Source organism: Elgaria multicarinata, chromosome 2, assembly GCF_023053635.1.
Source record: "Elgaria multicarinata webbii isolate HBS135686 ecotype San Diego chromosome 2, rElgMul1.1.pri, whole genome shotgun sequence".
Classification (NCBI taxonomy): Eukaryota; Metazoa; Chordata; class Lepidosauria; order Squamata; family Anguidae; genus Elgaria; species Elgaria multicarinata.
In genome coordinates this window covers 112,164,326-112,191,637 of record NC_086172.1, presented here as the reverse complement: position 1 = coordinate 112,191,637, position 27,312 = coordinate 112,164,326, and the positions used below count along the sequence as shown (strand labels likewise).

Here is a 27,312-nt window from a genome sequence, read left to right as displayed (position 1 = left end):
TGTAATCATAGTTTTAATAAGGGGGACAGAATTTATTTTAAATAATTTGTTAATTTTCCTGGGAATATAAATTCCCAGGTATCTAAAGGAAGTTCTACAAATTGGTGTTCCCTAGATATGGCTAATAAAGTGTTGATGGTTGGGATGAACATTGTATGACATGATAGTAGATTTTTCATAATTAACTTCTAAGCCTGCCACTTGTCTGAAATGTTCAAGTTCTTCCTTTAGGTTAGAAAATGATTGATGTGGGTCCCCCAAAATAATTATCACGTCATCCGTATACATACTGACCCATATTCATTTTAATCATATGTTATTACTAGAGAAATGATTGTATACGATCCAGAATTATTTTTAATATCAATATACAAACGATCTAATTTAGTTTGATATGTAAAGATTTGTTATCATTTTTGCTAATTGTCACTCACCACACAATTACACAGCAGTGGAAAAATTGGATAATTTGAACTTACCTGCATGGTACCAAAATATATGGTCTGTGGCAATATCAGAAAAAGTAACTCATGATTTGCTTCTAATCCAAGGAAAAACAGAACCACTACCATTTTATGCTATATGGTAGAGATTCATTCAATGTATGCCACAATCAGACTTACAACAATATATGCTTGCTTCCACTTTGAGCATTTGGACATTATAACAACAAATGAAGATCACGTAGCACACTTATCATTTAGTTTCTTTGTTTTTTCGTTTATTTCTTTCCTTTTCTTTCTTTTGTCTTATTTCCCCCCCTAAAATTGTATTAACCAGGTTTTCTGTAACAGCTGTTTAAACACCAATTGTTAGGGGGGGTTGTTCTATTTTCTTTAATATCTAAAATAAAACATTAAAACTTTTATGAAGAGACTTAAAATTATTAGTTATTTGAGTTACAGTAAAATCTTGCCCCACATGCCATCTAGATATAATTGATATTACCAACCTGGAGGGCAAACCATCTGTGGTATGTCCAGGTTTTGTGCTGGATTCATAGGCTGGGCCGAAACAATAGCAGGGTCGAGTGCCTGGTTCTCAAATTCCAGCATGGAATCCTAAATTGAGACACGATACAAACATGGTTCACTAAAAATAGTACCCCCTAAAAAGCATGTCAGCTAGGGCTGAACTCTTTGATTCAAATCAATGGGGCTGAAAAATTCTCAATTGCAGCTGGATTGTATTATTTGTTTATGATTGAGGATCTCTTAATCTAATTATTGATTTGAAGCAGGGGAAACACACCTGCATGAAGTTGTAAGGGCCTTGCATTTGTGCCATAAGATCCTGTACTCGTTGTCTCCTAACAAGAGGATCTGCTTGAGCTACAGCAGTAAGCGCATGGGCATCTGGAACTGGAGGAGATGCTGCCTGTGGTTGTTGCTGGAGTGAGTTTACCACCTACATAAGAATAACCAACATGGACAGTCAGTGTGACAAAGGTTTCAGTTACTGGCCCACTACTATTTCACAACAGCTAAACTGATGATAACAATATGTAAAGCAACACATTTGCTGCAAAGACAAGCATTATACTTGTAAAATTTCAAAAGGTTAAGGTCATTCTCATAAAAAAATACCTATCATACCTGCCCCAAAAGAGGGGGGTTAGAAGGATTTAGATAAAGCTAGTATTTCTGCTTAGCTTAGCTAAAGACAGAAAAATGAAAGCTGGGTACAGCAAAAATCAAGGCACTAAAACCTAGCAGTCTGCTGACATCCCTTTATCTCGAACATCTGTTTTGCCCACATGCTTGGGATTTTGATCATGTAGCAATGATCAACATAGAACATAACTTGAGAGATTGGTACCCCTGTAGAACTGCTTGTATGTTTCAGCATTTCCACCTCATACAAACACTATAATCAAAGTAAACCATGTGATTACATCACAGTATTTTGCTTACACAATTCCAACAAAAGATTTGGCGTTTCCTTAGAAAGCAGCCATAATTTGCATCACCCTACAACTGCTTCCCAGACATTTCCAGTCACCTTGAATTTATATGACTTCTATAATAACTAATGCATGCAATCCTGAACTATGAAGATCAATGCAAGTGTCAGTGATTTCCACAAAAACTAGATCATATTCAACAGAATTTGCTGTCATTGGGTTTATCTGATGGTGTCCGTTCCCCCAAACCTGACCATACATATCTGGTGAAATGACTCATTTTCATCAACTCTGAGCCATTTGAATTTCAGATAGATGAAGAGAAGTTGTTGAAATTGTATTTACAAAGGGGCCTGTATAGCACTTAAAGGAATGTTTATTGTGCTCCATATTCTGCATCTTAGAGGCATTAAACCAAATAGTGCAGGCAAAGATGTTCAAGGAATACTACCTGATACATATTTTATGTAAAATATTTCTAGGCTGCCTTTCAGGACAGGAATTTCCATTCTGCAAAACTTAACTCCAAAACTTTGTTATTCTAAAATAAACATTTAAAAATACGCACAGATAATCTTTCTTATTTAGTTTTTCCCTATTTATCCCTGCACTGAGAACTGGGAGCACTCATCCTGCCAAAACGTTTACATAGCTCTAGAAAGTTCTGAATGTTTCTCTGTGGAGAATAATATGTGGGACGGAAAGAGATCACAAAGAATAACTCCACTGTACTGAATATCTAGAAATTCAAGTGTCAAGATTTTTCTTTCAGGACACGCACATACACACAACAGATTACTAATACAACTTCAGGTTTAACTATCAAATGTTATAAAAAATAATCAACATTTCATCATGGATAGCCTTCTACAAATGTCAAATGTTTGCAGCTTCTAAAAGTATACAGAAGTTTCACACAAAATTCTGCATTCTGGGTATACTACTGACGAAGCTGGATGAATAAAAAGGTTAGAAGTCTATTCCAGCGAGTCAATTGACAAGATGCATCACCTCTTCAAATGCTGAGGACAACAGTGGCCAAAGCTGTAACTCTGCAATTAGTTTCTATTCTTGGTTAGGCTGAACTAACTTTTGTGTTCAAGCATCCTAAAAAACATCTATTCTACCTAGTGGTTAAGTTCATTCAAATTTGTCAATCAAAACAATCAGAAGAGTAAATATGTGCCCATTAGTAAATGGAAGACTGTATTACGTTTTTAATACCACAACAATAGGGTTCCTAGAATACATGTACAAATATTTAGTAACCTATTTCATATATGCTAGAAAGATGTAGGAAAAAGTGGTAAAGCAATATGTTATGATAGCACATATATAGACCAGAACTCTTCTCATGTGAAAAGGATTTCCTGGCCTCTCATCCCCAGTGCAACCCCATGCCACTTAGAAAGTTCTTCCTATGGATTAAAAGGACTCTCCAGGACAGTGCCAGATATGGCACAGGAAGTTACAGTGGCAGAGAGAAATTGGCAGAAAGTGAGGGATAGGTTATGTGAGCAGAAGTGCCTATGAAAGAGTGCCTTTGGACCCAAGCCAGTTTCTTCTAACATGTTGGTCTATTCTTATTTAAGCGCTAGCTAATGAATTGTGATTAAGTTTACACACGGAATTTCCAAATGCAATTGGAAAACCTTTACAAACCTTTATGTTGTTCAAAACCAAGGACAACAACGCAAAGCACTGAAAAGGGACCTTTTAAAATTATACCTACTTTTGTAATCCTATTTCTCTAAATGTTCACTATAAAGGGTTTGCTCATTTAAATATATTTGCTTACAAAGTAGAATGTTATTTTGAAATGCTTATTTGTTCTCATTAGGACATCCTATGAGATTCAGCTTAAGCCTCTTAAAAAACCACAATTCTGTTTTGATTACAGTTGTGTATAAATTATGAGGGAATGAAAACAGATTGCAACTTTACCTAAGCATACAGAACACCTTACCTCAACAGTTTCAACTGTCCACTCATCTACCTGTTCCTTCTCACTACTGCTGAACTGAGTCTCTGCCATGAACTGTCTGTTTACATACTAAAATAAAAGTGAGAGAGTACAACTGTAAGACAGCAGAATTCATTTGTAAAAGCTGACTACAACTTTTCCACTGAAAAGTACCTCTGTTGATTCAACTTCACTGGGTTCAGTATATTCTTCCGTTGGCTCTGGCTCTATGAAGAAAATACGCTATTTTAGATAAAGCTGCATTAGAACATATTTACAATATATATTTCCTGAAACATCCATCTCTTAATCTATAGAGGAAATAGTTTTACTCAAACAATACAGCTTTGAAAAAGTCTGTAATTTGGCTTAAAATTCTATAAACAATTTTAGCATTTATTCATAAAAGAAAGCACCTATTTTAGTTAAGTGAAGTGAAATCTTAAGCCAGCCTTGTACCTAGTAGGTAGATTTATTAGGAAATAGTTTGAGAATGTCAGATGTCTCTGCAAGCTTATCTCTGTAAGAAGTTCCCACGGGATCTAGCTTGCTTTCTCTCTGTTGTGGCCTTGAAACTGCTGGTTCTCTGAGAACTTGAGAGTGTTTGGAAAGGAGGAGGCCACTCTTAGAAGCTGTCACTCAGACTGTAGTGTCACCTTAGGGGGTGGAGCAGTTCCGCCCTGTTGGCATATGGGCATGGCTTACAGGTCAGAGGACCTGTCTGTCAAGTGGCTTTGAATAGACCTTAAATGCTGGTGCAAAGCAGAAAAAGCTTTGCTAGGTTTCATCTTTCGATGTAACGCCTGACCTCCCTTCTGCTTTGGATTCCATCTCCGATGGGAACTTTGAAAGCACTCTGCACATGGATGCTTTGCTATTTGAACTTTGGATATCTAAGAACTGTGCCATGAAAAGTACTGTGAGGCTTTTCATAGACTTGGACTTGCTGCGGACTGTGTGCAGACTCAGGTGGAGAGAGCTTCCCCAGAGCTAACATTACGTGCAGGGGAGTTCCTGGGCCTGAGATGTTACCTTCCCTGTGATCATGGTAACCAGGGTCAGTTCAGTTGTGGCAGGCTGAGATTTACTGGTGCGTGACCTATCTTCTCTGCCCGGCTCTGGTGGATCAGAGCATACCCCTCCTTGGGATTTTGTTTTAGGCTGTGGCCACGTCCCTTGAGGTGCCAGCGTATGTGGCACCTGGAGAAGCTCAAATTGGATGGTGGCTAACCCTAAACACACACACACACACCAAGTGATTGCCTTAAGGATCATATCAGAAAAGGAGCCTAAAGCTTTCTAACCATCATTCAGCTTTAAGTGTATTTTGGGGACTGTGTAACCATTAAGCCTGTTACTGTGTGATTTCCTCAATAAAAGAAGTCTCACTGATGTGTTTCATGTTAGCTTGCCAGCACGTATGAATGCCAGAGGGAACAGGCACGAACACGACAAGCTTGAGTTCACAAAATGCATGTGTTCATGTACCTGTTAAAATTATTATTTAGTAGATACCTTGACATTAATCTTCAAAAAGTAAAATTCAGATATCCAAGTCAAAATTTTCAGCAGCTATGAATTTAGTATTTAACCATTACAAGACCATTTCATGAAGTTTGGTCATGATAACAACAATGTAACCTAAGCTACAAGCTAACCTACACTACAAGTTTTACATGGGCCTAATCTACACCAAGCAGGATATAGTGGTATGAATGTGGTATATGGTATGTGTCAATGGGCCCCAACAGTTGTCGGTGCACTTCAATACCTTTATAAAGCAGTAGTGTGGCTCCTGCCTTTTATATACCACTTTCATTATGCAATATCCTGCTTGGTGTAGACTAGGCCTTGGTTTCTTGGTCTTAATGTTGTGTGCAGAAGACAAGGACATGTAATAGTTTAAAAATCAGTTTTAAGTTTGGAATGTAGACAACCAACTATACAAGATTTAGTCCAAATTTGTTTTCTATGTCTGACCCCAATGAACACTATAGGCAAGGCTTCAACAGGTCCACAAATCTACTGAGGCTGCAATCCTTTGCATAATAACTTGGAGGTAACTCTCACTGGACAAAGTGAGACTTACTTCTGAATAAACATGCCTAGGATTAGGCTGCAAATGTGTATTTTAGTTACCAGCTTCTGCAACAGGATCTTCAACTGCAGGCGCAGGCGTGGTCTCCTCTTCTTCACATAAACCATTCTGATGGTTGTGAGTACTGTCAAAGTAACTTGTTTGAAGAATGCGTTCAATGACTTCTTTTAGGGCTTTATCTGTAAATATTTATTTATTTACAATATTTATATACCGTTCCCCATTCAGAATAAATAAAAGATTTTTGAACTATTTCACCTGTCAGATGTTTTAGTTTCCCCCTCACTTTTCCTTAATTTTATCAAACGTTCTAATTACTACTTCAGCTTTTTAGAAAATATTTAAATTTCTAACAAAGGTAATTCCAGATTAACCTGAACAACACAACTCACAACTACTTTTAGTTTGCAAAAAATGTACATGAACTTAAACAGCATGTGTAAATCCAAATTCTTCAAGAATAATATTTTTGTGTACATCTTCCATTGGTTGTGACAATTCAACAAATTATAACGTTTGCCCTTCATTGTTTCTGGATGAAGAAAACCCTATCCTAACTTTTGTAAACCACCCAGAGAGCTTCAGCTATGGGGCGGTATATAAATGCAATAAATAAATAAATACATGCAGGAGCAAAACTTCCAGACTTGTTGCTCTTATTTTCACTGGAATAAGAATAGGAGAGAGGTACCTTATTGCTACAGCACAGGGCATCCTTGGGAAGCTGTTGGAGCTGCAGCAGGACCAAACACTGACTTCTGCCATGGGTCCTCCTTTCTATTTTCCCAGCCTGGTACTTGTACCAAGCAACTGGGTTGAACTACCATTTGAATTTCCCCCAATGTCCTGGGCCAGTACTACATCAAGGGCATTGTGGGAAATTTAAATAGCAGCTAGATTTAGCTCTGCTGATGCCCATTCCTACCCACTACAGCAGGTAAGCCTTCAGGGCCCACTGAGAGTATGGGGTTCAGAGGACACTTTGCACAGCACACCTTCAAACTTAGAGCTGGCCCTGGATTGCTACTATGCCAATTTATATGGCGCATGCAGTAAGTCAATGCAGAGTAAATTACTTATAACAGTAAAAGCACCATGAAGTAGGATCTACTGGAGAACTGAGAGCTCAAGCATAAACAGAGAAATTGAGCAGTCAGGAATAGCTAGAGGCGTCAAGAAGGCACAAGATGCCTGACAATGCTGGTAAATCCTCCAAGAAGAATGTTCTGAGAAGAGAGGATGATACTATAAGCACTAGGTAACAGAGGTAGCAGAAAGGAATTCATACAATGGAAAAATGTTGATTCTGAAATTGAGCAGTTAGGTACACAAGATCAGCATGAAGATCTCTTCTGCAGAAAAAAAGAAAAGCAAATGCTCATAGAGTCTATGGGAGATTCTCAATGCTAAAAACTTAGGTATAGAAGTCATGTCACAAATTCTATGATGGGACTTTCAAAGATGTTCCCAAGGTATGCTGAGGAAATCCTGCTAACCTCCTTCAAATATCTGGGAGGGGACTATTTAGTCATGGCCAAGCTGATGAATATGCTCTATAAGCTCATAACCTCACCACCTGCAGCTTGGTGCTTCTCACAGACAAATGTAGAGTTCTGGATGAAGCCATTGGTTAACTTCAAAAAGAGATTGGGACTATACACCTAGTAATGGGGGGATCACACCATCAGTATACTTTGGCAGCTGTGACAAGTGGACACGGAAGATGAATCTTGCTGATCACATCTAATCATACCTGACAACTGGCATACTGAAAATATTTTAGCAGAGCTGTCAGGAGTGACCAGAAGTGTCCCCAAAGACAATCCTAAACTGTTCAGGACTTTGAAAGACAGCACCAACACTTTGAATCAGGCCTTGAGACTGGAAACCAGTGCAGTTGATGCAGCAATTGAGTAATATGTTCCAAATGGCTAGTCCAAGTAAGGAGCCTTGCTGCTCTATTCTGCACTAACTGAAGTTTCCAGACCATCCTCAGAGGTATCCCCATAAGCAACACATTTCAACAATCCAGACGTAAGTTAACCACAGCCAGGCAATCTCTTTCCAGGAAACTGGTATATCAGCCAAAGCTGATAAAAGTCCCTTAATGCCACTTGGGCCTCAAGTGACAGAGCTGGTTCTATGAGCACCCCAGACTACAAATCTCGGGGAGTGCAACTTCACTTAACTGGGCAGATGAGTCACCTACTAACAGAACCTCTGTCTAGTCTGGACTGAGCCTCAGTTTACTGGCCCTCTCCAGCCCATTACAGAGTCCAAGCATTGGTTCAGTATAGTCACTGCCTCATCTGCATTTGATGAAAAGGAGTAGTAGAGTCGTCTGCATATTGATGATAAATTCCTCCAGACAACCTGTCCCTGCAATTTCATGTAGATATTAAGAAGCATCGGGGACAACAAAACAGAGCCCTGAGGGATTCCACAAGGAAGAACGATAGGCCCTGAGGACCACTTTCTGGGTTCTGTTCAAGTAGGAGTGGAATCACTATAAACAGTGCCTTCAACTCCCAATTCAGACAGCCTCCCCAGGATACCATGGCTGATGGTATCAAAAGTCACTGAAAGGTCTAGGAGAACCAACAGGGAGTCACTCCCTCTGTCTTGTTCCCGGCAAAGGTCATCCCACAGGCAAACCAAATGAGTCTCCATTCCAAAACCAGGCCTAAAACCCTGACTGAAAAGGGTCCAGATAATCAGTATCATCCAGAAGTGCCTGAAGTTGGCCAGCAACCATCTGCTCAATTACCTTGCCCCAAAGTGAAAGATTTGTTGAGACTGGTTACTTTTGGTTTAGCTCTATTATGTTACTTATTATAATCCAGCCATTATGATTTCTTCCTCCAGCTATTTTAATAATCTCTTTCACCTTCCTAATTGTAATTCCCTACCCTTCTCATATGATTACACTATGTTAGTTTAGCATCTGTAGGCTGTACATAGGGATTACATAAACCCACCCAGATTCACCATCCAGATTTCTTTTATGTTTTTGCTTAAGATTTCCCTACCAGCTATTATTATTCCCTTTCACTGGAAAGCATATCAAACTTCTATTACATTTTTGCATGAAATGAAACTTTGTTTGAAAAGCTCTTTTGCTAAACCAGTTTCTGGAAAGCAGTGTTGCTAAGCACCATCAGCCATACAATACTGATGAATAAGCAGAAACTAGCTTCCATTAAGTACTGAGCAAGGTTGCACGAATATAGAATACGCTATACTGTAAATTAGCATTTTGTCAGCTACTACACAATCATGGACACTGGAAATGGAACCAGCCTGAATATTCTAAGGTATCTGAGTTGTTACTTCAGCATCATTGTTAAGAAAAGTAAGCATACTTACATGTTGTTCCACATACAGGCTTTTCCTTCCCTTCCAGTAAGTCCCACAGATGAATGGATGCCGGCTCATACTGTTCACTCAACCTTCAACAAAAATATTAACAGAAGCATAACATATCTCAAAACTCTTACGTTGCAAAGGAAGTAATTGGATTGCTTCATTAACCTTATCACAATTATTTTGGCAGTGTAATCTATCAAAATACCTCACATTCATGTCCCGTTCAGGTTCAACTAGCTTGTAAAATTCATCTAGCATTGACAGTTCCGCCTCTGTTAATACCGGCACTCCATTTGTTCCTTGTTTTAGATCATTGCGTACTTCATCATCACCCAACTTGTCCAAAATATATTGCAATTCAAGTACTGTTTTCAAACGTTTTTGTTCAGCTTCTTCTCTCATTAGTTGTTCCCGTCGAGCTGTCTTCTTTATTGTTTTTTGAATCTAGTAAAAGAAAGTACATGGTTAACAATTTGTTCTCAGTTTAAACTGTTCCTTATTTTCATTTAGAAATGTATAAAACGAAGTTTTTGCAGTAGCATAAGAGTCAGAAGCAAACTTTATAAAGCTGACATCTCAACATTTGAAGTATTTCAAATGTTTTCAAAGTTTCCAGAAAAGGTTCACAGACAACATGTTAGGCCTGGTTCAGACAACATGCTAAACCATGCTGCTTAACCACAAAATTGTTATTTATGGTATAGTGTATTCTATATTCATGCAACCTTGCTCAGTACTTAATGGAAGCTAGTTTCTGCTTATTCATCAGTATTGTATGGCTGATGGTGCTTAGTAACACTGCTTTCCAGAAACTGGTTTAGCAAAAGAGCTTTTCAAACAAAATTTCATTTCATGCAAAAATGTAATAGAAGTTTGATATGCTTTCCAGTGAAAGAGAATAGTAATAGCTGGTAGGGAAACACATTTTGTGGTTAAGCAGCATGGTTTAGCGTGTTGTCTGAACCAGGCCATAGTCAACACAGTGTGAAAACCCCACTCAAGGGTTGAGTTTTTAGCAGGTACTCCCCGCACAACATGTTCTAACGCCACCGTTGTGTGACTGTGGGCTACCATGGAACTGAGTAAAATCCATCACGACATTTGACTGACAGTTCCTCCACCCTCTCTCCTCCCCCAGTCCTCCCAAGAGTATCTCATCAGCCATTGCTAGGGGAAAAAAACAATCCCGGAAGGTCTCCTAGAGCGGCACTCATTTCTTTCTCCACTCTGTAACCAGTGGAAAAAGTCAACACAATGGAAAACTCCACAGAGCCCGCCACACAACACAATGGTTGTGCAGAAACTATCTTCTGCACAGTGTGGATATTCTGCATGGAGTGTTTTTCAAAAAAGACTCCATCATTATGTGGTGTTTTCCCGCCAGACGACACATTTCTCAATGGTAGTGTAAAAACTCCACTATGGAGTGCTCAAACCACCGTTGAGAAACATGTTGTCTTATCTGAGCCATTATGTGAGAAGCCTGTTGAAGGTTTCACAAGATTATTTTTCCTCCCCATTTAACAAAAGAAAAGGGTGGAGAAAGCTCCACGCGCACTCCAGTTTCTAGATGATAGTCTTATAGTATTCCTTGTATTTCTCACATAGAAATATTAGTTAATTGTTTCACAGATGTCAATAGTACTGAAAATTAAAAATGAAGACTGAGAATCACAAGTACCTTTACTATACTACAGAATACAGCTTGAATATAACTTTTGACTTTTAAAATCCTGAGTGAGAATGTTACAAAGGAAAAAGAAGCTGATGGAGTCATACATGCTTTAGGCAATAAGTTTTAGTCTAAATTAAGAGATTCTAAAAATTGGGCAGTATCCCACAGGGCTGCTCCATCTCCAGTGTGCTTGCAAGATCCTGGAATATAATATTGCCAGGATTCCACCATTCTTGTCTGTCTCTTCTGCCAAGACTCTCGTTCACGCACTGGTTATCTCTCGGCTGGACTACTGCAACCTTCTTCTCTCTGGCCTTCCTTCGTCTCACATCAGTCCGATGGTCTCTGTCCACCACTCTGCCGCTAAGATCATCTTCCTGGCCCGCCGCTCTGACCATGTCACTCCACTTCTGAAATCTCTTCATTGGCTTCCAATTCACTCCAGAATCCAATATAAACTTCTCCTGCTGACCTTCAAAGCTCTTCACGGTCTAGCTCCTGCCTATCTCTCCTCTCTCATCTCACACTATTGCCCCACTCGTGCTCTCCGCTCCTCTGATGCCATGCTTCTCGCCTGCCCAAGGACCTCCACTTCCCTTACTCGGCTTCGTCCTTTTTCTTCTGCTGCCCCTTACGCCTGGAACGCTCTTCCAGAACACTTGAGAACTACAAACTCAATCACTGCTTTTAAAACTCAGCTAAAAACTTTTCTTTTCCCTATAGCCTTCAAATATTGAATTTGTTCTGACTCTATACTGTTAGCTTCACCCTACCCGGTGCCTGTTTACACTTCCCTGTGCCTGTTTGCATTCTCCTTCCCTCTTTATTGTTTACTACAACTTATTAGATTGTAAGCCTATGCGGCAGGGTCTTGCTATTTACTGTGTTATCTGTACAGCACCATGTACATTGATGGTGCTATATAAATAAATAATAATAATAATAATAATCCACCACTTGAGCAACAGGGCTTTGGCACTTTTAAAAATAACCCCCAAATTAGTGGAAATACTCATTTTTGGATCAGGATAGAGCAGCTGACCTGCCCCTTTCTGGAAACAAGTTTTTCTGCTCATTTTCCATTATTTGTAGAAGTGCCAGAATTCCGCTGCACAAGTGGTGGGTCCTGCAAGCATATGGGCACAAAGGGATGCTGTTCATTGTTGCATAATATATAAGATTTCAGCCAGGAAAGAGAAATGTCCGATCTTCTAACTTTCACAATTCCAAGCACAGAAAGAGGTGAACAACTTTGATTCACGGCGTACTCTATAACCCACTTTTCAGCAAAACTATGTCAATTAATAGAACACCTGTAACAAAGCAAGGATATTTCTTGGTACAAAGCAAAGAAGTGGTGTGGTTCTTTATTAGGTTTTTATTCAGTACTCTTTTAAATGTATAAGTCGAACTCCAATCACTGCTTTAAAATGTCCAATTGGCTACCCGAGCAGAAGGAAACTATGTTCTGTTCTCATTTCAGGAGTGTAAAAGTGGGAGGAGAGAGATACTTCTTTTATCCCTACAATCATGCAAACCTTCCCCATAGTGTTGCAGCCACCTCAGATCAAGCTAGGATCTGAAATGAGAACAATCTGGTCAGGAACTACAGTACAATGGACGTTTTACATGTGGAGTATGACAGACTATCCCCAACATCTACAATTAAAAGGACCTCAAGTAGCAGGTGCTTAACAGACCTGCTGTCTACCAGGATAAAAAATAATAATAATACTGAAACAGATTGATTTTTTGGGCTACTGGATATATGTGAGGTTGTGAAAAGACAACTTTTACTCAGGAAAATCATGTTTTGGAATGTTACAGTCACAGCTGACACATTAATCTTTATTAACAGTTTAAACATGAGCTGAACAGAGAAGAAATACCTGAACAGACAACAATCACAAGTCAAACCATGCCTTGGGAACATGATGAGGGCTCATGCACTTCCTCTTTCAGCAACAATTTCCTTTTCTACTTCCCTGTATCACTGTAGGCATAGTGATCCATCCATTATTTCTGCAGATACATTAACCCGGTTCGCACATCACAATCAAACGTATGTTAATTAACTTATGGTTGTTTGGACCTCCTGCCCACTGCTTCTGTTTTGCATCTGGTCCCCTCCCCAACAGCCTAGGCACACATTATTGTTCAGAGAGAAACAACCCAGAGTTTTAAGCCAACAACAAACCATGGGTTAAAACTTCCAAGTTGTTTCTCCCCTCAACAACTCAGAGTAATGGGTTCAGAAGTTGCAATGAACAACTCAGGAATAGGGTGATCCTGGGTTGTTTGCTAAACCAGATGAAAAGCAAAAGTACCAAATGGGTGGGGGGCAGCACGCTCACGTGTGTGGCCCCAACAACCCATGAGTTGTTGTTATGTGAGTACCGGGTCATATTTTCCACATAGCCCATGCTCGAAGTGTTCAAGAATATTCTTGAAACTCTGCTTTGCATTTTTATTCTTTTATAAAAATCATATATACGGATCAGAAACAAAGTACATACAGCTCTGCATACGTATCTTTAGCTTTACTGTTGAAAAGAAACCTTAATTTTTCTGTGGCTAATCTGCATAAAATCATGTGCAGTTACTTACATCCTGGCTCAGCGCCATGAAATTCCTCTGCAGTTCCTTAGCAAATTCCAGGTTATTGTTGACTTCTTGGTGCTTTGACACAGCATCCTGTTGGTGAGGGTGGAGAGGAGGTTAATTTATATTTGAGATTTTACATTAGACTTTCCATGACTTTAATCTCCACAAAATACATCTACATTTGAAGGAACGCCTCCTCCCATAGGTGCCTGCCTGGACCTTAAGATCATCTACAGGGGTCCTTCTCCATGAGCCCCTGCCGAAGGAAGTGAGGCAGGTGGCTACTAGGAGGAGGGCTTTCTCTGCTGTGGCACCCCGGTTGTGGAATGAGCTCCCCAGAGAGGTTCGCTTGGCGCCTACATTGTTTTCTTTCTGTCACCAGCTGAAGACCTTTTTATCTTCTCAGTATTTTAACTCCTAATTTAACTTAAATTTAAACTTTGCTGTTTTAATCTCATATTTTAACGTATTAATTTTTGCTGTGTGGTTTTATTCTGGTTGTGCTTTTTATATTGTATTTTGTACTTGTGTTTTAAATTTATTGGTGGTTTTTATGCTCTTCATGGTTTTAATTTTTGTGAACCACCCAGAGAGCTTCAGCTATTGGGTGGTATAAAAATGTAATAAATAAATAAATACTGAATGTTTGCTTTTTACTCTAGCATTTAGTTACTTATGATAATATATTTTCATTTTCTACAAATTTAGCAAAGAAATTGTGTTTTTCATGCAAAATTATTGAGAAAGTCTTCAAAGGAAACCGCCCAGAGAGCTTCAGCTATTGGGCGGTATAAAAATGTAATAAATAAAGAAATAAATTCCCAAACCAGCAGCTCAGCCATTACAACTTTTCAAACACTGCTGCAGGCCAACTTATAAATAACTCAAAACTCCTTCTCTACCAACAGGCAATACTGTCAGACACATTCCTTGAGCTCTCACCCAAGCAGGTGATGTGTGTCTAGTAGCCAACAACCAAAGGCCATTAATACAGGCATTTTCTTCATAATAGCATCCCCATATCATGACAAAATCAGCTCCTACCCAGATAAAACAGCAATACAGGAGTCATAGGATTAAAACACTAGAAACTTTTCCAATCATTCATGCATCTTCAACATCGCAACAGGCAGAAGAATGACTTAAGATTCTTGCCACTTGGTCATCTTCACACATACTGCTTTTCACAGTAATTTGCAAATAATAGTTTCCTTTCTTTTCCAAGGACAGAGGAAGTAAAAGGAAACGAGTGCACTCATCTGTTTGCAATGTATCTCCATTGACAATAATGGAATAGCATTGTTATCAAGGACTCTATTATTTATAATACTAGAACAACTAAAACAGAATGGAAGAACAAAAGCCTAAAATAAACCAATACTTCATAGAGAAACTGGCAATGTATGTCACCCAAAACATTTACCAACTGATCTTGGTTAAGCCGTTCTCCTTTGTTCATTCGATCCTGATAATCATCAAGTTTGCCCTGTAAAGAAAGAAAAATATCTTTCACATTGCATGTATACCTCAAACAACCGTAATGGATCTAAGCAATTATCTTATATAGTTTGCAGAGCATTCAGGGACACTTTCTCACATTCCACCATTTAAACTGAGAAACTAACTGAAATTATACACAGGCAAATTACGACAGGATTTATAATCTAGGCTAGGGGAAGAAGCCATTTTATTTTTTTTTAGATAAAAATGAACCATGGGATAATGGCTTAAATGTGTATCTGGAGTTGCAAAGTCATGTCAACCAACTCACTCACATTCTGCTCATGGAAGGTGATTTTCAGGGATTGCCCCCCGCATACACGCATACCACAACTTATCTCATTCAGCATGGTCCCTTGATCCTCTGTGTAGCATTTTTGAAAGGGTGTGGAAGTCACGCTAACCCATGGTTTGTTAAAACCATGGTTTGTTGCCCTATCCAGGGTTTGTCTGGCACACCATTGATAAAACTGCAGTTTGTTTTCTTGATCCCTGGGTTGTTTTTTCTTCACCTCCTTGCCTGCTTCTGCCCCACATCCCAAGTGCCTTTGAGGATTTCACTGTGTCAGCTGCATGCTTAAAAGCTCCCTTCCCCCATTTCAAGCCAAAGTGCTAAAAAAACTCTTTCAAAGAAGGTTAATGTTCTCTCACCATGGTCAAGTTCCTGACCTCCAGAGATTGGGGAGTTAGTGCGAGCAATTAGCAGAAAGAAATGTGCTTTTAGGGTAACCTCCAGAGGCCTAAAGTTCTTGACCTCTGTGGGGCAGGGGTGTGTATTTTCTGGAGCTAGCTTGGTACATGCAGTTTTACAATGAGACACCCAACTCTGTAACTAGTCCTTGAAATCTCCCCCAGGACTGTCAGGAACATGACTGAGCTGAAGATGGGGGAGGAGAGCAGATCTGCCTAGCTGGTGTTGCCAGGCAGATGTCACCATTAGTGTCAGTTAAGGAAAACAACAAGTAGGAGCACAGCTGTATATGGAGCAACTGGGGTTTTTTTGTTTTTGTTTTTACCACTATTGCCCACCACCTCTATAGGCTGGCAAAACTACCCATAAGCAACCCAAGTTGTGAGTTCACATATAATAACCCATTGTTTAAACAATCCAGAGTTCACAATCTAACAACAAACCAACGGTTCTCTTTCTGGATTGTTTGTGGTTACGAATCCATGCTTAGCACAGCCATGTTTGCACATTACGACAACCTAGAATTCAACAACCTATAACATGGATTAGTGTTATGTGCAAACTAGGTCATTGTTTTAGCTGCTGCTATATTTTTAGATGTTTTAAGCTGCAATCCTATACCCACACTTGGGAGTAAATTCCAATGAACTCAATGGAGCTTACTTCTGAGAAGGCATGTATAGGATTGCATTGTTAATGTCCTTTATAGATTGTGATCTTATGGGTTATATTATGAATGCTGTGTTTTAATAGGTTGCAAGTCACCTTAGTAGCAGGTAACCCTAAAAGGAGGAAATAAATAAAAATCAGCACCAGCATGAAGACAGTTGCCACAAAAAAGGGTTTTCAAACATTGTGCCTGCTCTGTGGAATGCTGCAACATAAAAGTAGTTTCCTGAAGCCTCTTTATAGGATCTGTAATATTTAAATTAATCCTTTGTTTTAAATATTAAAATTGTTAGCAGGCCACCACATTGTTCTCTTGTCTTTTGGATAGCATACCAGGTTTTTTCAAACATTTAAATAGCTTGCAAATTAAATTTATCCTCTTTCCAAAACATTTTCAATGTATTAGCTCTCCATTCCAGAAAAGCTCAAGATACATATTGCAAATTAGGTCTTACTCATGTTGAGTGACTCCTTCAAAAGTCTGTGAAACAACAGGTTGGATCCAAAGGCTAGCAAAAAGCCGCCTTCACTCAGATGGCACTTTTCTGACTTAGCAGAAAAGTGTTGTGAGAACTGCCACAAATAAAGACTGGTGTTTCTTTCTTTTTGTCCCTCCCTCCTTCCTCCCAATTCCTTTTCCTTTTCTGTCATGTGTTTTAGACTGTAAGCCTCAGGGTAGGGACTGTCTTATTATTAATCTTTGTAAGCCACCTGGGAGCCTTTTTTGGATGAAGAGTGGGGTAAAAATGCTATAAATTATGGGCCTGTTCAGGCAACACGCTAAACCATGGTTAGGCCACTAAACCTTTTGCAGCAAATGGCCAGTGAACATGCTTAAACGGTGGTTATGTAGCCACCATGGTTAGGAATGGTTCACACAACATACTAAGCCATAATGTTTAGCTCAAATGCTTAGCATGTTGTCTAAACAGGGTCATTATGACACTGCATTGAAAGAAGTCTTTCACTACCTCTTGCACAGGAGTTCATTAAACAGCACCAGAAGTGATATCCAACTACTGATAATTGCAGTTAAAATAGTTATTTTTGTAAATTATAAAGCAAAAGTATACCTTCTAACTATTCCATAAAATATTTCTACACAAGAATCCAATCATCAAAACCTATTTCCATGAATGAAAATTTCTCATTCTCACTATTTCTAGGCCAATCAGTCTCAGTAAATATATGTGCTATGATAAATCAATTACAGTTGATAAAAAAATTACAGTTTTTAGGATTGGAGCTTAGTATTCTAGTTTCAGAAATTAAGAAGGGAATAGAAAATATATACCCACATGAAATTGTAGCAAATCCTTTTTCTTCCCTTTTCTCCCCATAAACAGTAAAAATTACAGAAAAATCCAAGATATTTTGCAATTAAATATTAACTGAAGGAAGAACATTCTATGTATGCTGGAAGTGGCTTGTGCATGATAGGGTAATTTACCCACAAATTACCAACAGACATTGCCATTATGTCTGAATAAAGTTAATACTGTGTTCTAAGAGGAGTGCAGAAGGGAAACAAACAACCCAGGGATTGAGAAAACAATTCATTGTTTATTCAATCATCTGCCAGAGAAACCTGGGTAGGGCAACAAACTCTGGGTTAACCAAGGGTTAATGTTCTGTGCCAATCAGGTTTCTTCAACTCCTCTCAACTTTAGGCTTTATTGATAGACACAACCTTCTGAAAAACCCTTTCAGGCAGCACAAGAAGAAGATAGGAAAGTCACCTTCTAGGAGCTTCCTTCCATTGACAAGTCTTAGGATTCAACCCATTTCCTCCCAATTCCTTTCAATAGACGTTCCAGTTATTTTATTTGAATGATACCAGCCTGACTAATTTTTACCTAAAATGTGTAATACATAAACCCCTTACTTATGAGGGCAGCCATGGAAAGTTCCATTAAGTGAACAATTATAAGCATAATTGTTCACTTAATGGAAAAAAGTCCTACAATTCCCAACATACCCCAGCTAGCATGACTGGGGCATGCTGGGAGTTTACTGCAAATATGAAATTTGTAGGAGAGAATGAAGGAAACATGTAAGCCTGTAACAAGATATTTGAATCGTTAGAAAATTGGGAACATTATACTTGCACCACACCAATAGTATCTCTTTTACTGTAGGTTTACTTAATTCTACTCTACATACCCTACGAATGCACCTCATTGCTGGCTGATCAGTTCTTATTCACAACTTCTTGCATCTTACAAATAGCTAGATTCACTTTTGATCTCTGCTACTCCTTAGAAAAATTCTAGAAAACCATACTAATAAAACACAGTTTGGAGATTTAGAGTGTGGTGCCATCAGTATGCTGATGACACCCAGCTCTCTCGTCATCTGATTCTACAGAAGCTGTTGAGGGTTCTGAACTGTTTCTACAGAAGCTGTTGGGAGTTCTGAACTGTTATCTGGGGTCAGTAATGAGCAGAAAGAGGATGAACAAACTGAAGCTTAGTCCAGACAAGACTGGTGCTCCTGTTCAGTAGAATGGCTGTTGTAATAGGAAATCATCCTGATTGCATGAGGTGGCAGTCCACTTGGAAGATTCAGCTCCACAGTCTAGGGTACTTCAACCTGGGCACTCAGATGTCAGTGGTAGCCAGCAGTGCCTTTGCCTAAATTACGTTGATGTGCCAGTTACACCCATTCCTAGAGACATCCAGATTGGGCTGCCTCTTTTCAGTGTCTGGATACTTCAGCTGATGCAGAATGAGACTGCTAGGCTCTTAACCAGAGTTGGTTATTGGGATTATGTTACTCCCTTGTTAAAACATCAATACCAACTTCCAGATCATTTCTGGGCACAATTTATTCATTTATTTAAAACATATCTTGGCTGCCTTTCAGGGCAAACCCTTCACAAGGTGGCTTACAATAAAATACATAAAATATTAAAAGCAATAAAACAGCAATAAAACCAACAATAAAACGAGGAGGAACAATAGTAACAATACTCATCAAGCAAAGGCCATGGTAAAATAAAATGTTTTTAATGCCTTCTTGAAAGCCTGCAAGGAAGGTGCAAGGTGGACCTCTGATGGAAATTTGTTCCAGAGGTTTGGGGCCACAACAGAGAATGCCCTCTCCCGTGTGGACACCCACCTAACTGCCCTCACAAGGTCCTCTCCTTCTGATCTTAAAGTGCAGGCAGGCTGATATGGGTGAAGGCGGTCCTTCAAGTGACTTGGGCCCAAACCATTTTGGGCTTTAAAGGTCAAAACCCTTAAAAGACAATTCAAAGTCTGGGTTATGATCTTTAAAGCCCTAAACAGCTTAGGATCAGAATACTTGATAACCTGCTGCCCATGAACCTGTCCAACTGTCAAGTCTTGAATCTGGAAATGCTCTCACGCATTTCTCACCATTTTTCGAGTTGCGAGAATGAGACAGGGAGCCTTTTCCATGCAATCCCAGGTCATGGAATTTTCTCCCTAGAGAAGCTCACCCCTTATTGATAGCTTTTTGTCACTGCGCAAAAACTTCTTGATTAAACCTGAAAGACCAATTATACTCTTACACTCTTTCAATCTAGAGTGAATCAAGACCTGACTTTCCTCCAGTAATACTAAAAGGAAGAAGCAAATCTTTTCTATGTCAACATTATTTTATAAGTTTTTATTGCATGATATCCTTTTCCAGATATGCTATTTTCTGCTCACCTAATTGACAGCTGAGAGAGGTAGACTACAACCACTTGCAATGTAACACTCATACATTTTAGTTCAAATGCATGGCAGTTGAGTCCCAGAATTTTTAAATTGAAAAACAATGAGACATGATACTCCACATTTTAATAGACAAATGCAGTCTTCTCAAGAATAAAGGTCTTGCTCTCTTTTCATAGTTTAGCTTGATTGTTTTTCAGATGTAATCCCCCAAAATATAAAAAACACATTAATGATTTTCCTAATGGCTGAAATCACTTGCAATCTGGGATTAAGCCCACTGAACAGTGGGACTTCTGCAGAAACACATAAAGGCCTGCATTGTAAATACATAAAACTATGGGGCAAACATTTGGAGGAAGACAATTATGCAAATATATTTGATACATTACATGGCTACAAATCTGTGCATCTGCAATGCTCTATACAGTGAGGTGCCAAAGCTAATCCAGGCTTCATAACAGGTATACCTGTATGTGCGATAGTAGTCATGCATATTTATTGTATGTATTCTACATTTTAAGGTACACACTGAAAAATTAATATGTGAAATCAAATTAAGCCAAGCACTGCACTGATCATTCCACTTTCATCTATAACAATATGCTGAACACTTGCATTTTAACACAGGAAAGAGTTATTTTCAGTTTCTATTCCAAAGAAAGCATCCTGTTTGTTCGCATTAACCTAACTTTAACAAGTACTTTTATTTTCAGTTGATCAGATACAGTCAAGCACACCTAAAACTAGAACACTACTTCACTTAGTTCTAAATTCTTAGCATGAATGCAATCCATTTCAATGAGGAGGAAGCTATCAATTTTAAAATGGAAATTCAATATAAAAAGAACATTTACTAACTGCTCTAAGTGGTTATTAACTGAACCTACAATTTTGGGTCATATTTGATTGCACAGCAGATAGCCAATAGATAAATTTAAAACAAGGTACTGCTTCCCATTCAGTTTGATGTTTGGAGCCAGATTTAGCTCCACCTTAAAATCAGTATATCCATGACAACTGTGGTAGAAAACCTCAATCCAGGGTGAGGGAGCAGGTTACACAGCTTCCATAAGGACAGACCTACCTAGAGAGAAGAACTTTGTGTACAAGTAAGTGTTGAATGCATACCTCACCTGTCTTACCTAGCACCTGGGTCAATGGAGCTAAAATTCTGACAACTGGCTATTGGGGGAGTGGCTTGATTTAATCTCTACCCTTCTCCCTCCTAAGTTAGATAGCCAATAAGAATATTTTAGCTTTTTAAAAGTGGCTCTGTGCATACAGTCTTAGCTGCTCCACTACATCAGGGGACTATTAATAATTACCACTAGGCTATATACCACTTCTTATACAATCAAGGTTATCCAGGGAGGCAACAGTGCTGACACACAAGTCATATTTCAGGAGTTTCTTTCTGGCAAGCTTCCACATGAATACCCTGCACTATTGATTTGGAGATTAAATTGGGGGAACTACTGACAGAAAAAATCTTAAGTTTTGCTCAGGTCAATGATGTGGGCATTTCTGGATCATAGCCATTGTACTCTATTGTACACTAATATAACAAGTGATATTATTTATTTCTAAATAAGCTTATTTTTATGTTAAGAGAAAAAAAAATAACTTCCACCAGAGGCTTTCAAGCTATTTCAAAGGATATCTGAATTTCCAACACTATACAATTCGGAATATGCCCCTAAGGACAAGCTCACCCATGAAAACAGGTTCTTTGGAGATAATTAAGTTTCCCATCTCGTATCCTGCTTTCAAATCACATTAGCATTTTGTCCACAAACAGCTAAACCATGGTTTAGCATAAAAAGAACAAGCTTGTGTGCTTCCACCTGCTCTCCCTCCTCCAGCACAGCCACAAGGAGATTAACTATACTTAGTGAGAACCAACCACTTTGTAAACTATGGTTTGAAGCAGTTTTAAAAGAAAAGCCTCTTTGCACTGCTTTGCCAGAAGGGTAGGGGGAAGTGTATGAACAGGAGCATGGGGAAGGCTAGGCTTTTTCTTGTAATGCTGAACTTTGGTTCTAGCGTTACATCCAAACCTACCCACCGCTACCCCTTATGGAATTGGGAGTTCTGCATACATATTAAAAACTGAAGACCTTTTACTCAGGTTCTTTATTTAATATATCTAGTTAACATAATAGCTTGTATCCATAGATCGACAAGTAGAACTCCATTCGCACAATGGGGCCTCCTTGACTCCTCTCCTGCCCCCAATACACGCACGCACACCAAAGCTGCTCCTGAATGTAATGGGAGCTACGGAATACATTCTACATTCAGTGGGGGGTGGGGTGGGGTGGGGTGGGGGGGCAGGGGCTGCAGTGGGACAGTAAAACTGGGAGAATTCAGCAGAGATCCAAGCCAAATACGTTTAACTTCACATAATTTCCCAAATACTAAGTAATCCAAACTTGGTATCATTTTGGCTACTGCTACAAGCTGCTCACTACTATTTGGATTTTTAAAACTATTGAAAATTCCATTGGACAATCAATATGTTGACAAGTAGAGTCTGGAAGATTTTTCCAGAAGTACAGTCTTCTACAACACAGAACAATCTCTACATTTACAAATGTGCAGCGCTTTTGAAATTCAGAAAATTGCTTTCAATAAAATTGAATTAATCAGAGGCATAAAATAATCTTTACTGTGCAACCTAATAAATGAAGGAAATTATGTGGCAAAAGGTAAGCAGTACAGAATTCAAAGGTCAGGACATGCTCAGGAAATGTTCAACTTCTACATTTTAGCCTTCAGTATCTGATCCTAAAAATATGCTTAGATGTTCTGTTATCATGATCAATCAAAATCAATAGGATTTATTTCCATGTAACTATTTTAGGTTGATCCACTAATAAACATGCTGACACAAAACATGATTGTTGCACCACTCATGGCTTGTTCTTGTGTTAAGTTAGGTTTGGATGTCACAGGCCTTAGCTAGACCTAAGTTTTATCCCAGGATCATCCCAGGGTCATCCCTGCCTGCTCCCAGGATATCCTGTGTGTAATTTACATGAACAGGGATGATCCCGGGTCTAGCTAAGGCCACAGAAACAACCTACAAATGCTGCATTCATAGGTTGCTCCTGGAAACCGGAAGGAGCCTTCACACAACCTGTACTCCTTGCTTTTACATCTGAACTGGGCCATTGTGTAAGTTTCTCAGGATGAGTTCATGCTGTTTTGTAAGCCCTCACCCACCTCTCACTGCAACATACAAGAGTACAAACTTCTTGTGAAGCAAATTAGTGATGGGGCTTAGCAGGGAAGGGACTAAGTATGGAAATCAAGTGTCTGATACCATGCTTTAAATTGCAATAGTACTTTTACAATAAGTATGGCATCAGGTGTGTTAACTAGAATATTTCAACCTAAACTTTTTGCACTCCAACACTGGTATAAAAACAAAAATCTGTATTATATTCCAATAAAATAGCTTTGCGATGCCAGGTCAAGACCTCAAATACCTTAAAGCTGTAAGTACACAGGTTTATTGATGCTGCAGGTAGGCCATATTGCGCCACACACTAGGCTTGTTGTAAATGCACAATGAAATAGCAAGTTCATAATTGGGACCAATATTGGAAAAGTGAGGTGTAATGGCAAGGACCCCATAGGCTTATACACCTTCCCAACATGTGGATACTGGCCAGTCCAAGAAGAGTTTCTAAACTTAAAATTTAATACTGGGCCTGGGGTTATAAAATATTTTATCTGCAGAACTTGCACTAATAAGTTAACCTAATAGTGCATTCCTATGCACATTTACTTGGAAGTAAGCCCTGTTTAAATCAATACTTACAACCAATTAAACATACATAAGAACAGGTTGTATACTTAGTGTGTCATTTTAAACAGTTGATTAACAAGTCTGCTCAAAACGTATATGCTACAATACAGAGCTATTTTAAGAACGCTGAAGGGTTCATGGGCAACCAATGAAATGATTTTTTAAAATCATGTCTCCCCATCTGCTCCATTGCAATTTAGCTTTTCAAGCTTCATGACATTCTAGATGTGGCTCATCAAACAATTTTGACTTGTGTCCCTGGTTCATAAACAAAAGTCTATAACTACAATCCTAACACAGAGAACATAGGACAACTTAGCATTCAATGGCAACCCTCCAAATATGCTTTACTCAAACTATTATTGACATAGCCCACTTTCTTTCTTGACACCCATCGCTGCCTCTTTCCACAAATTTTGAAGCTCTCCACACCCATCTGGAGTTTGGAGGCGTTTTAATAGACGCCGTAGCCCGTTAATATATCCGTTCACCGGGGCACACCCGTCCTCACGGGGCAGCGAAGTCGTGCTTTGAACTCCAGTACTGGAAATAGTAACTAAAATGGGAGGGTGGAGATGTGGTAGCGCACAGATGAAGAGCGAAGGCTGCGTGCTTCGGGCAGGAAGGCAGCCAGCCAGCCGGGCCTTTGTGCAGCAGCAGCAGCCGCTCACACAATGAGGCTCCCTCCCTGGGAGAAGAGCCGCTGCCTCTCGCCGCCGCCATGTTGGGCCCTGGCCGGCTCCATGTGCAGGAGGGAGGGAGGGAAGGAGTGCAGGAGAGCCGAGTGCGAGGTCGCTCGGAGGTGGCGGCAGTCGAGTCCCGCTCCTGGTGGGGGTGGGGAGGAGGGACTGGGAGCGGGGGAGGAAAGCCTCTCGGGCCAAGCGACGTACAAGCCGCCCGCTCGGCCCCAGAGAACAAAGGAAGGAGGCCATGCCGCCTCCCCTCCGGCCTCGAAAACAAAAGGCGGAGCAGGCCGGGAGGGGGTCTCCTCAGGGAAAGGGGTTTCTCCACACGCTGCGGCGCCTCAGAAGCCGACCCGCTTAAGGACACTCGGCGCCCGTCTCGCTCTTTCCCGCGACCTGCCGCCCAACGTTCATTCACAAGCCCACAAGTGCCAAGTGGGGGGAAGAAAAGAGCTGTCTCCACACCTTTTTTTTCTCCAGATTGCGCAGCTTCTTGTCGATGACGCCCAGAATCTGCTTCATAGCCTCGGTCTGCACCGAACTCGTGGTACCGCCCGGAACCGTCGCCGCCGCCTGTGAAGGGGCCGCCGCTGCGGCGGCGGCTTCGTTTCCCGCTTTGCTGCCGCTACTCGCCATCGAGCTGCTGGTGGCTGAGGGCATCGCTTACTGAGGAGAGAACAACGCGTTACGGGATTCGGAGAGGAGGAGGGAGGGGGAGCGAGCGAGCAGGCGGGTGGGAGGAAAGAGGAAGCAAAGCGGATGAACTGACGGGCCGCCGGAGGGGACACAACGCGGAGCGGGAACAGAGGAGGAAAAGAACGCGCCTCACCGGAATTCCGTTTATTCCTTCGTTCTTTATTTTCCCACGCTCCTCACTCATCCTCCTTCCCCGCCCCCCGTCCTCTTTCGAACGCGTGACCCAGACCGCACCTGTCAGCGCGCGCCCAACGATTCTAGGCAACCTGATAGATTCGTAAGGTCCGCCGGCAAAAACCCTCGCGCGCGGGCGCGTGCTCGGCGCCCACGTGACTGGCAGCCTCACCGCAGCGCTGTCCCCCTGTTCCTTTCTCTCTTCGGCGCCCCCCTCCCCTGTCCAACGGCCTTCTAAGACCCACCCTCCTTTCTCTCAACCCTGGTTCTCCTCCTCACCGTGTGAGATGCGCGCGCGTGTATGTGAATGGAGTGGAGTATCCGGCGGAGGGGAGAGGAACAAGGGAATGGCTCAGTGCACTTTTACTGTGGGGGGAATGGCCGCCTCTGCCCACTCCGGCCCCGGCACTCGCACCGCTCCTCCTGCTACCTCTGCACCGAGATACGGGGGGGAAGAGAGAGAGGGGGAAGGCGGAGAGTGCGCGCGCGAGAGGCGGACGGGGCAGGGCGCGAGCGATGGGGTCCTCATCCCTTGGTGCTGTCTTCACAAGGTGCCTGATTGGCACCGAGGGGAGCCTTCCAGCCCAGCCTCGCAGGGTCTCTCGTGTGTGCCTTCGCCAAAGCCTGAGTCTTGTGGCGCCGGCCTTTCAGGCGCGGGAGCCACCTCGGCGTGGAGCACAATGGCGTGGGGGAGAGGCTTGCTCGCCCTGAAGGACCCCGGGGTGGGGTTCGGCTGAAGTTGCGTGCTGGCTCATGGGAAGGGGGTTCCTTCTCTTAAAGGGTTGCAGATTCGGCTCTGGCCCCTTTGGGGTGGGATGAAGAGTGGGCCTGTTTTTGAGGGCGCTGCTTCCCAGGGGCACGAATCCAACGACTTTAGGCTGCAATCCTATGTCCAGGTATCTGGGGAAAGCTCCTAGTTACCCCAGAGGGACTTAATTCTGAGTTGGCATGCATTGGAGCGAGCTATTAGGGTGCCATCCAAGGCATGTTTAGATGCAAAAAAGTCTTTCAACTCCCAGAATTCCCTAGCCAGAACTCCCAGTCTAGGGAATTCCCGTTCCCTAGGCTTGGAGCTGTAGAACTTTTTCCTGTTTACTAGGGTGACCCTATGAAAAGGAGGACAGGGCTCCTGTATCTTTAACAGTTGTATTGAAAAGGAAATTTCAGCAGGTGTCATTTGTATATATAGAGAACCTGGTGAAATTTCCTCTTCATCACAACAGGTGCTCTGCCCTCTTTTAAATCTGGTCACAGTATAGCTGCAGTATGGCTTCTGCAGCTTTAATTGTTATGATGAAGAGGAAATTTCACCAGGTGAGACATGCATACAAATGACACCTGCTGAAATTCCCTTTTTTATGCAACTGTTAAAGATACAAGAGCCCTGTCCTCCTTTTCATAGGGTCACCCTATCTAAACATGCATAGGATTGCGTTCTTAGGCCCTTTATGAGTGCTAGTGGGAGCATCAAGCACATAACTTGCCTCTCTTCCATTGAAATCAGTGAGATAGTCTATTGCTACCGTATACATGCCTATTGAGAAATACATGCCCATTGAGTTTACCTGGTCTTTCTCCCAGTGATAGGGCAGCGATCTAAATTGCATACATCTCGTTCCTACCCACCAGTTCTTTAGTTAGCAGCTGTTTTTAGGGTTTTTTTCTGGAGGGGTTTGTGGAAGAGGTTGATATTTTTTTTGTGTGTAGGCTGGAAGTAAAGTCAAGATAGGAGTAGTCTGGGCAAAAGCATTGGAGATGGTCTTCTCACAGGCGTCCTAAACGACCATCTG

The 27,312-nt window shown here is 40.9% G+C and overlaps 1 protein-coding gene across 6 annotated transcripts in view; it reads right to left on the bottom strand.

Annotated features, from left to right (window-relative positions):
- Positions 1 to 25,946, bottom strand: part of CAPRIN1 (cell cycle associated protein 1) — a 40,896-nt gene extending 14,950 nt beyond the window's left edge. For 2 of the 6 annotated variants that reach the window (XM_063117405.1, XM_063117409.1), the window contains exons 1-11: positions 25,802 to 25,944; positions 25,118 to 25,314; positions 15,033 to 15,095; positions 13,613 to 13,699; positions 9,536 to 9,774; positions 9,331 to 9,413; positions 6,006 to 6,143; positions 4,041 to 4,093; positions 3,870 to 3,956; positions 1,252 to 1,407; positions 953 to 1,061 (exon numbers count right to left, since the gene is read on the bottom strand). In XM_063117405.1, coding sequence (XP_062973475.1) covers positions 953 to 1,061; positions 1,252 to 1,407; positions 3,870 to 3,956; positions 4,041 to 4,093; positions 6,006 to 6,143; positions 9,331 to 9,413; positions 9,536 to 9,774; positions 13,613 to 13,699; positions 15,033 to 15,095; positions 25,118 to 25,312 — 1,210 coding nt within the window. In that variant the 5' untranslated portion in view covers positions 25,313 to 25,314; positions 25,802 to 25,944. Of the gene's footprint in view, positions 1 to 952; positions 1,062 to 1,251; positions 1,408 to 3,869; positions 3,957 to 4,040; positions 4,094 to 6,005; positions 6,144 to 9,330; positions 9,414 to 9,535; positions 9,775 to 13,612; positions 13,700 to 15,032; positions 15,096 to 25,117; positions 25,319 to 25,582; positions 25,639 to 25,801 lie in introns of those variants that run through there. The other 4 variants (XM_063117411.1, XM_063117406.1, XM_063117407.1 and 1 more) reach the window with 4 other exon arrangements.
- Between the last annotated feature and the right edge of the window lie 1,366 nt (positions 25,947 to 27,312).